This window comes from Serinus canaria, chromosome 2, assembly GCF_022539315.1.
Source record: "Serinus canaria isolate serCan28SL12 chromosome 2, serCan2020, whole genome shotgun sequence".
NCBI classification, from domain to species: domain Eukaryota; kingdom Metazoa; phylum Chordata; class Aves; order Passeriformes; family Fringillidae; genus Serinus; species Serinus canaria.
This window is the reverse complement of record NC_066315.1, coordinates 142,705,527-142,716,766: the sequence shown is the minus strand read 5'-3', so window position 1 is coordinate 142,716,766 and position 11,240 is coordinate 142,705,527. Positions and strand designations below refer to the sequence as shown.

The 11,240-nt window shown below is 37.8% G+C and overlaps 1 protein-coding gene across 2 annotated transcripts in view; it reads left to right on the top strand.

The window, feature by feature from the left end:
* Positions 1 to 11,240, top strand: part of ADCY8 (adenylate cyclase 8) — a 117,540-nt gene that overhangs the window by 83,527 nt on the left and 22,773 nt on the right. For both annotated transcript variants that reach the window (XM_030235674.2, XM_018913943.3), the window contains 3 exons: positions 4,478 to 4,578; positions 8,489 to 8,690; positions 11,086 to 11,175. In XM_030235674.2, the coding sequence (XP_030091534.1) occupies positions 4,478 to 4,578; positions 8,489 to 8,690; positions 11,086 to 11,175 (393 nt within the window). The remainder of the gene's footprint in view (positions 1 to 4,477; positions 4,579 to 8,488; positions 8,691 to 11,085; positions 11,176 to 11,240) is intronic.

Here is an 11,240-nt window from a genome sequence, read left to right as displayed (position 1 = left end):
TCACATTACATAGGTCAGATTTTAAATATTAATAAAGTTTTTAATTGCATCTAAATGAAAAAAGCTTATTTAAAAGTTAAAATTTTTAGCAGATTTGGTACTTTCTTCCCAGTAAGATATTTCCAATGGAGAATTGGGCTGCAGTGTTTGGAGAATTATGCTTTCATTCAATATTTCCTCAGGTGTTAGTCCCAACTAGTAGCATAGGCAACAGAAATAAAAAATCCATTCAGCAAAGTTGACTGAATCAACTTTCTGTTCCATAAATTAATCTGGTTTCTTGTATTAAGAAGGAGTAAAGTTTTAAAAAATATCACCACTGCTTTATTTGTTCTGGCACATCCACCACCAACAGCTGGACAGCCTCTGGACAGCTCCTCCTTGCTTCTGCTCAGGGTGTTCAGATAGGGAATGTACCAGGATATAAAGGAAGGATGTGGGTTAAGGGAAGATGAATCATAGTGTCCTCTTTGTTGTGTATAGGAGCAATTTTCTTATGGGACAACATGGGAAATGTCCTTTCCCTCCTGCATGCCTGTACAGTGATCACAGGTTTGTCCTTATAACCTTAGTGTTTAACCATACGTTTCAGGAAGTCATGGAAAAAGTAAAATTTGAACTATTTTCCTGCAGAAAGCAGCTATTTCCTGCATCCCATCTTGTTACTACCACTTTCTCCCTTCTTCCAGTCAATTTAGGAAACACAACAGATTCAGGTTTAAATAGCTGAGATCCTGGCCAAGAAGTGTTACCTTTACCTCGTTCAGTGAGAATTCTGTACCTCAAATGACAGAAAAGTGAGCAACCACACAAACAATAAACTACATTTCTTCCTCCTGCATTAGTAACAGGACTACCACAGTGTGGGATCATGGGGTGACATGAATGCATCTGAAATGTTACCCTGGACCTCTGTTTAAACAGTCTGGGTTGGTTTGCATTTTTTTCATTATAAAGCAATTCCAGATATCAGGTTTACACTAGCCATTAAATGTCTGGATTTCTTCCTCTAAGATTTCAAAAGGTTAGAAAAAAACCCAAAATAATTCTGGAATCAACATGCACAAAACTACCATGGAGCTAGCACAGATCCTGGTTTACCCTGGTTTGGATAGCTGCCATGTCACTCCAGTTTAAGCCCCTGGAACGCCTTGCCACTCCTCTCTCTTTGTCCTTCTGTGGTGACAGGATAAGTGTGTATTCCACAGCAACCAGTGGCAGTTACATTAGAGAATGGTTTATCTTTCTGAGGTATTATCTGTATTTCCATATGAATCTGCAATACTTTTTGTTATTTTTCATAGGATTTGTGCAGGACTGCACTTGGTGTATTTTATAGATTCTTTACTGAAATTGACTAGTCATTACTAACCTGTATTTAACAATGTACCCTCAATTTTGCTAGAGATTTTTTTTTCACAAATAGCATGTATGCAGATCACCACAGGAAGGTACTTCTGATGGTAGCATGAAAAGATGCTAAAATTTCCAATTATATAATAGCTCATAGGAAAATCTGATCCTACTTCAGATTATTCCAATAATTAAAAGATATCATCATAATGATCTCCCTAAATACCAGCAATTTTAAAACATCCTTACTATGTACTTTCATACAGGGTAAAGCAGAGGCACAGGACAGAGAATTTTACATGCTGGTAGGGATTTATTAAAGAAAGTTTCCAATGTTAAAGTTTGTATAAAGATATTCAAAGTGTTCCTGCATATTTGTTCTTAGATTAGAAATCAGGCTGGTCTCAGACATGAAACGTTTACATATTTTCTGTGAGGTGAGCACACTGGAAATATCAAAAGAGCTTTGAATTTCAAAGTACACATTTTCTTAGTTCAAATATTAGACCTCAATATCTGAGTTTCTCTGTTTCACAATTTCTGACTGGTAAGATAAACAGAAATTACATGAGTAGGAAAACAATTTTGCTCCTCCTGCTTGCTATATCTCAGCAACCACAGGCATCACCTCCTCCCTTCCAACTCAGAAACTTCCAGTTCCAATGAGGTCTGCAAGAGACACTGAGCAAACTCTGTGCCTCTTCAGCAACTTCTCTATTGTTGGTCAGCAACTGGATTTCTGTCTCCTCTTTGGTCTTCCCAGAAGTTCATTTCCTCTCCTGTCTTAGACTTCTTGAAACATATTCTTCCATTCCTCTCCTGTATTGCAGAAACTTTTCCAACATTACTCTGGTGAAGAATAAACCTGGTCTCCCCTGTAAGGTCCTCTCTGAGTCACAGAGCAGCAGTGAGGATAAAACCAAGCACCTTCCTCCCCAGAGCACAAACATTTTCTTTAGGGGAACATGGGAAGCGTGTCATATTACTGGTGCTCCCCTTTCAAAGAGGCTTTGGAGGAGAGAGGTGAGGAATCAGCAGCATTACTCAAGAGGAGAGTCCTGGCCTTTCTTAGACCCAGCCAGCAGGCATGGATAAGCAGTTGCCTCCCAGCAGTGCAGGTAAATGGCCCAAGCCCCATGGGAGCCATCCCTGGGCCATGAGCAAGTCACACCAGCACAGGTGGCTCTGTGGGGTGTGCAGGGAAGGTTTTCACTGCAGACAAGGTCACACCACAATTCTACCTACCACTCTACACAGCTCTGGTTGGCTACATGCCTCCCCATGATTTTTGAAGGGCCTTGAGGCTTAGTGAATCCTTCAATTACTTCTCCAAGTCATTAAGGGGTAGACTGCTACTGAGCTGATACATTTATCATTTATGTCAGTGCTGCCTAGGGATGCCAACAATTCCTCATCACAGTGTTGTTACTGATTAGAACACAGCATCCATCCTTTTGACATAATGCTCAACACAGCAGGCCATTCTATGTTTGTGCTTCATTCATCTAGTTTGCCTAATTTCCCTATGGAACAGTTGGGATTTCATGTTATATTTTAAGTAATGTACCTTTTTTTTCCCTTTTTGAAAGAAGCCATGGTCCATTATTTATGCAGACTGATGCAGTTCTGTTTCCTTGCACATGAAATCAGGGTCAGTGCCTCTGGAGTTCCAGTAGCAAAATGAAGTGGAATTACCTGTGGCCAAAAATCATGCCAAAGTGATACTGCCAACAGCAGACACAAGGTGGAATCACAGGAGAGGAGGAGTCAAAGTAAGGGACACCCACACACGAACCCCCTCTCTCACTCAAATGGGAGCAGGGAAGTAAAACCTTTTTTCCATCTGGGAGCTTGAGACTGTTTTGATCAGATGTTTATGCTGAGGTGATGTCCCAGCCAAAGGTCCATGTCTAGCTAAGATCTCCCTTCAAGAGCAAATTAACTATGAAATCCTGTTCAAAGCTAGACTCTCTCAGTGCATGTTCTTGACACCTTTCTTAATTTTTTTGGGTTTTGTGTTATAATTCTTTCTAAACATTTATAAGAACAGTTTTCTCTATTTCCAAATTTCTGGAGAGAGATTCTGGTATCTGATATTGCTTTGACTCTTATAACCTTTTTTTCAGCCCCTTTAAAACAGCAAAGGTTTAAACAAAATGAAGTTATTGCTCAGAGGAAGAAAAATGACTTGGGCAAACCTTTGCAGGATTTCTTATAACAGAAAGAAACTTTAGTGGCATCCATAAAGGATATAGAGAATTACAAAACATATTCCTATGGATTAATCTTTATCTGCTGTAAACAGCTGCAGTTTAATTGAATTAGCAATGATAAATAACAGCTGAGGACTTGGTTAATATTTCCCCTTTAACTGATCTGCTGTGGTCTATCGATGTGTCTGTTACTCCATTTCTTGGTAACTTCCATTAGAAAAGGAACCTAATAGCATTCTCAGTTGTTTGATATGCTGGAGAAAAATATTTTTTCAATTCATCTTTATAATAATGCACCTCAAATAGTCTTTTACATTTGGAGAACCCCCATATTGCCAAGTTTCCACACAGCCTCTGACTTTGTTAGGATACAGTTTCAGCATCCCAGCATCCCAAATAGCCCCAGAATGTTCCAACTGCATAATTTTTTTAAAAAAGAAAATTAGAAAAAAATAGCAGAGCAGCCCCAATTTGGCCATCATGGAGAGACCTCTGTGCCATCAGGCATGCAGAGTCAAAGATGACTCCAGTGCTTGTCTTCATGGAGGAAATCCATGGTTTCTCTGGTTATTAAGAATTTTATTAAGGAATTAAATGTTTAGCATTCTACACAGCAGCACAAGCTCCTGGTATGTACCTCAGTATTTTTAAAGCAAATAATTTTGAACTAAGCAGAACAATTTTGTATTGCAAATTACAGATTTTTTTGCTCTCTTGGTTAAAATATTTTACCAGATTATCAACAATTTATTCGATGGGTTTGATTTTCAAACAAAATTCAGGTTTGTTGATTTATTGGTTCATTGTGCTAATTTTCCCCATGTCTCCTATATACATCAAACTTAATGGAACTACTTCAGGTGTTAACAGCTAATTTACTTTTCTCTGTGTGTTTTCTTTTTTTATTCTAGTATTCTCAAATGCGGGATGAAGTATTCAAATCAAATTTGGTGTGTGCATTTATTGTTCTTGTGTTTATCACCGCTATCCAAAGCTTGCTCCCTTCTTCCAGGTAAATACAGAAATATATCTCTTATATCTGAAGGCTCTCTTAGGGACACAGTGGAACAACATTTTTAGGATTGATGTGCAATGAGCACTGTGTTTGGAACTATTTGGTCACTTTTTTTGCAATACTAACTACTTTTTATCACAATATCTACAGCTACATGTTTTCGAGTGAGACAGCAGCATGTGCTGATGTTATTTTGTTATGTTTTCAAGTAGAACTACCACCAAGTTAAGTGGAAATTTTGAGTTACAAAAATTTGCTCTGGTGTGTCCTGGTGTAACATGATCCAGAACAATAGCTGTGTCTCTTTGCTAAGTGATTGATAATCACCTTGGGTATCAGTGACTCTCTTGGTTTTGTTTAATAAATGCTTTGTAAGAGAATTGTACTGCTTGCTTTGCTGCTGACAATGGGATTTGCCCAGCTGGGAAAAGCAGTCTCAGACCATTAATAAGCATGGAGGTGATCTGGTAGATCTGTTTTCACTTTGCTCTCCTTTGGGGCTGACCAAGCAATATATTCCTATCAAGGTGATGAAAATCTGACATAGGTGAGACCTTGGTGTCCACATTTCACAGACTCAAGCGTATCATTTGGCATTTTTGTCTACAATTTAATAATGAGATCACAAGAGTATGTGCAAGGACTGAGGTCAGTTTTCTAGAACAGGACTGCCCCTGTAACAACCCTGTGGTCCCATTTGGTCTTTGACAGAGCAAGTGTTAAAAGAGAATTCCCAGAATAACATAGTTCTTAGGTAGTTTCTACCACTCAGATGAACCTTAACTTATGGCTAACAGCAGAGTAACTTTGAAAATACATTATTTGTACAAGAAATAAGACATTAATTGTGTTACAGTAGTGCAGCAAGATTTCTTGGATCATTTCTGGAAGATGTGAGTTACCAGGCTGATGTCTGAGAACACCAAAGTGGGGTTAGGTGCAGGCAGGCAAATACATTCTCTAGCAGTGTTGTCTCATATGCTTTGTAATTCTCAGCTGACAAAGTACCTGGAGTAGCATGTGACCTTCTGTTGTTCCTTATGTGCTATCTTGCTCCTAGTAAGTTTGCTTGCTTTTTAAAAGCTCTTCTCCCAGTACACATTTAAAGTCCTTCGCTTCTGCCTTTGTTTGTTTGGGTTTTTTTTTTTTTCTCAATATTTACAAGAAGATTTATGGAACTTATTAACATAACCTGTTTTCCAAAAAGGTTTCTGCTGCTATATCAATCACTGCCATACCAGATTAAAGAAAAAAAAAAAGACATTTTTTTCTACCTGCAGAGATTCATCTCTGTTAACTCCTGTGAGGATGTCTAGTGCCATTGGAGTGAGGGGGAAGGAGTCCCACAAACACAATGCCTGCAGCTGTCTCACCTCCTAGTTTCTCATTTTGCCAGTAGTCTTGTGTTTTTCCCTGAGGACCTTTTTGTCACTGAATGTTAAAGAGGCTGCAAATACAAATAGGTCAAAATTAGGTTAAATAAATTCCTACAAAAAAAGATCAGCAGAGGTTTTTTTAAAAAATGTGACCTTGTCTTCAAGAATCCCCTGAAAGATTGATTGCTAGAACTTGGAAAATATTTAGGGAAAGGGTATTTACCACTATCCCTTTTGTGAGAGAAGCTTTGGAGACACATGGCTGTTCATTGGCAGTTCCTGTGTTCTGTCAGCTGAAGATCACTGCCAAGGCTTATGGAGACAAATTTTGGTCTTGTTTTTTTAATGTTCTGATACTCTGTGTGTTTCAATTTTTTAAAAAGCATGCCTGTCAACAGATGAGCAACCCTAAAATAACAGGATAGGGGTTTTGAGTGAGAAGGTTTCAATATGCTTAAACATATTGGATGAGAAAATAATCTGGAAGTTCAAATTTCCTAAGTTCCAGTTCTAAAAGCAGTTCAAGGCATGAGCAATTGAACAAACTATCACAAAATTAGACAGGATTTGGATTCAGAGAATCCTTGAAATGACTGCATATATATTTGTTATGCCTCTGGTAAATATCAGAGAAGTAAAATACTAGGGTGGAAAACCATGGAAATAGTTTCCATGAAACCACTAACAAACTATAATTCAGTCCTCATGGTAACTTACCCATTTCCTAAAACACATAAAAGAGTTTTTCAGTGAATGCTTCAGATTTCTGTTGAACAAGGATGAAATTTTATACTTGCTTAAGTAGATGTGTGAGTATTTTTTGAGCTGAGTTTTTTGTTTCTGAAAATTTGGTAAAAATGCTATTTAAATTGTGATAGAACATATTTTACTAAGGTTCTTTGGGGAGTTTCCCAGAGAGTTTTCCTTAGTGTTAAAGAAGGGAATCATATCTCAAATTTAATAGGTATGGAAGTTTCAGAACTTTATCTCAGTTTATACCTGTTTCCCGTAAGAATAAATATTTGATCCATTCATGCATTTTTCCCTGACAGGGCAGATGCATGTGAATTTTAAAATCTTTGCAATAGTTTTCATTCTTTGAAATATGGAGTCAGGGAAATTACTCTAAGTGACATAAACTAATGCCATATTTTTTACCATAATTGTCCTTTATTATATAATGTTGCCAACTTGGCAGTGATTCATCTTCTCCATCTGAGAGGCTTGGGAGTTTCATCAGTTTCCTGCAATGAACTATTTATATGCTCACATGGACAATAGGTCTTACTAGAGTAGACTGCTAAAATACTCCTGTTTCTGCCCATTTTTGACTGAGTTATTCTTGTGAAGAAAAAAAAAGCATATTTCAAATTGCTATTAATTTAAAAACTTGCATCTTCTGTTTTACAAAAGTTTTCCTTTTGGGCCAAATCAGTTGATTTGTAAATCAGAAAGAGGGAAAGCAAAAGCTCTTTTTAAAGTTCACTTGATCTTGGCAGTAAGAGAATCCCTGAAAAGAAAATCTATTGGCTTGAACCTCTTCTTGAATGAAGGGGTGATCCAAGCCTGGTGTCCTAGTTCTGGGAGAAGTTCATGGACAGAAAATTAGTACAGTTTTTTGTTCAGATTCCTCTAACCTTGTCAATGCATTTTATTGTACTTGATCTTATCAGCATGCTCCCATCAAAATCTCAGCACAGATACTGGATTGTTCATCTCAGAGGTCATACTCTGCCACCTTCAGTTTTGATTGTAAATCAAACAGGCTTAGGCAAGAGACAAGCACATCAGTCTTCTATTAAACAGCTACAGTGGAAAAAAAATTGTTGCCTATAAATTTATTGTGAACAAACACAAGGTCTCAGTTTCTCAGGCACATAAGCAGGTTATTCTTCAATTTTGGGTTTATATCCCGTACTTGGGTGTGTAGATTCTCCCTTTATAGTATCTTAATTCAATAACATGGGTCTTACATGTAGAGTTTGGCAGTCCAAAATAAGTGCTAATGCTTAGTATCCTCAGGCTGGACCTCTTGAGTCTTGATCCTAATCTTTCTGAAGGCCTGAATTTGGTTTTGTTCAGAGCTGGATCAGGCTAGGTTAACAGAACTGGTAAGCTACACCAGCAAATATAGACTGCCTATATATATATATCTGAGGGATAGTTAGAACTATCAGTTCCAAATCAGATCACAGCCCCTTGGTTTTGCAAAGTTAGAAGGCTGTTGCAGAATACTGCTATACTGTGGGAAACTGAAGGAATTAATCTTGCATGACCCTCTGTCAGTGTCTATAATCCAGGATCAAAGTATAGCCACTGGAGAATGAGTTAATGGGAATCTCAAGTTGGCTTCTACCTGCATAACCCTGAGACTACTATGCAGTGTGATGAACGGTACCCAAAACCACACAGGTGATGAGCCCTCCTGCCTCCCTTAACTAGTTCTACATGGACATGTCCAGCTTTTCCCATGATTTATTGACTGATTGTGCTGAGATTAAATGCTGGATTCTCTTTTTTTTTCTTCCCAGAGTGATCCCAATGGTCATTCAGTTTTCTATCCTGATTATGCTGCACTCCGCTCTTGTGCTGATAACGACGGCAGAGGATTACAAATGTTTACCCTTAATGCTCCGGAAAACTTGCTGCTGGATTAATGAGACCTACTTGGCAAGGAATGTCATTATCTTTGCATCCATTCTGATTAATTTTCTTGGAGCCATCATCAATATTGTAAGCCCATAGGGAACCATGAAACATTATACAGTAAAAGATGATTTATGACTTATTAAGCTTGCTACAGGACTTGCTAACTACATCTATAAGCTGTCTGTGATTTAGATAACATAAAAAAGGAGAAGCATCACAGCTTCAGGAAATTCAATCCATTGTTTGATCTATGTATTTCTGAAATATAGAATTATTTCTTCCTCATGAGTATCATCTATTTTTAAAACCTTTTGTCAAGTTTCTGTCTGACATATCCACTCTTTGAGGACCATTTGAAATTTTCTGACATGCGGAAATACTTTCTTAGAGACTGTCAATCCAAAAAATGCTTATTGATATTAAATTCTTCCTCTCCTAGATTCTCAGGTCATCTTACAGCTCTACTATTATTTCAATTATTAAGAACAATAAAACAATTCTAGAATGATAATTTTAAAAATCCCGATAGAGCCTTGATTATCCTGATGTATTCAGCAACATGACAGAGCTTTCCATAATTTAGGCAGATTATAGTGTCAGACAACCTGACAGGTCTGAGCCAAGAATGTGGTAAATACCTCACAGATAGATTAAAACTATCACTGATAGGAGAGTAAGTCAGAGAAAGAAAAATGCATTTCTATCATTACTGAAAAATATAATACAGTAAAGGTCAGGAGGTTCAATTGGACTAAAAACTTCCTGAAGAAAAGGACAGTGGTGCATTACAATACAAATCACTAAGCAGTGCTTTAGAATTTAGAAGTTTTTAAATCATGTAAAACAAACACCTTTCAGGAAAGATTTTGGTACAATTAGTCCTGATCTCTAAAAAAAGATCTCTAACACACTATCTATGCCCAGTTTGTTACTTTCCCTGATTACTTGTGCATTATTTTTTAAGATTTGTCCTCTGCAATTTTCTGGGTTGGCTAATCCAAAGACAGTCAAAAGAAAATTACATTTTACTGTCACACCAGTGGTTTTCTATAAATCAGGAAACAGTCATATGTATTGTCATATATTTAGCTGGACAATGACTTGAGTCACTGAGTCCTGATCTCTATAGGAAATGACAATATGAATATAATCTCATTATTTCATATGTCAAAGTTCTTCCATAATAATAGTTTGTTCAGGAGGGACCTGCATGCATTCAAGAACAGGTAATGCATCTCAGCCTTGCAGCTTTATGTGTTCACTGAGTTCATATGCAGCCAACTGGAGGGGTCTAAGACTCAGATGCTTGCTGAGCCATAAAGCTTTGGTTTCACCAGGGGGTCAAACGAGTCTTGTAACTCTCAGGTGCATTCTTATTGCTATAAAATTAGGTTTCTGATCCTGAAAGTCTCTTAAAAAAACACCTGTACTTGTTCTTGTGACATTTTGCCCTGCAGAGAGGTGTTCTATACCTCATAAATTTTCAGAAAGTACCATTAATTGTCTGGTGTCACAGCCAGCCAGGTAATACTCCTACACTGCAGAGATGGCTGAGTGGCTAAAAGAACAAACAAAAGAGTGCCAAGTTCAAAATTAATCAGAATTTAATGATAAAAAATTGGGCCTCATTAAATGAATTCTGTAACTATTGAGTAAAAATACTTCTAACTAGCTTGTACAAACTATAATCATCCAGAGTAAACAAATATATATGACAGGAGACTCCATCTGCTTTAAGTGTCAAAACATGAAGCAATTAATGATTTTTTTTCCTTAATTTTATGACCATAATGTATCCCAACTCTACAGTGCTGGTTTCCCTGTATCTAATGCTCTTGATTGGAAATACTATTAAAATCAATGCAGGTGATACCAGCAAAAAGCAATATTACATTATCATAACCATAGTTTCATGAGTGAATTTTTATTCCCTTCCATTCTAAGCATCTCAGTTGTTGTTCTGGGACCACATCATGTTTTGGTACAGCCAGGTCTGTGTGATACCATGAAAATGAAGGCAGGGTGTCCTGTATCCAAAAGGATGACACTATCCATAGGAGATGAAAACAGCTTGCAGAAAGGGTACACATTCAATCTGATTTTATGCTCTCAATTAAATATTTTTTTCTATAGTTTATAGCAAAGTCTAAGAACTTTTAGAGGTCATACTCTTCACTTTCTGAAGAGTCCAGCACGAGTCCTCTGGAAGTCCCAGAGGAGCTCATCTTTCCACTCTGGAAAGAGAGCCTAGGGAGGCTGATCAGATACTGAATATCTGCAGCACAAATAGCTCCCCGTCTTCCATTTCATCTCCACAGCATGTCTTCTTACTGCCCATTTATGCAGCCCTTGGTACCAGGTCGGGGGCTGGCATGGAGAGCAGCAGGTCAGCCAGTCCCAGCCCTGAACCCAGACAGCCAGATAAGCAGTAAGTCACCAGTGCACAGTATAGCCCTGATTTTGTTTTATTTCTTCACAGCTGTGGTGTGATTTTGACAAACCAATAGCCCTGAAGAACCAGACCTTCAACTCCTCTGCCTCTTTTACGGACATCTGTTCCTGTCCTGAGGTATTTCTGAGGGTACTTTTGGATCTGAGGTGTGCATCCACAAAGGTTATATGGCAACCACTACC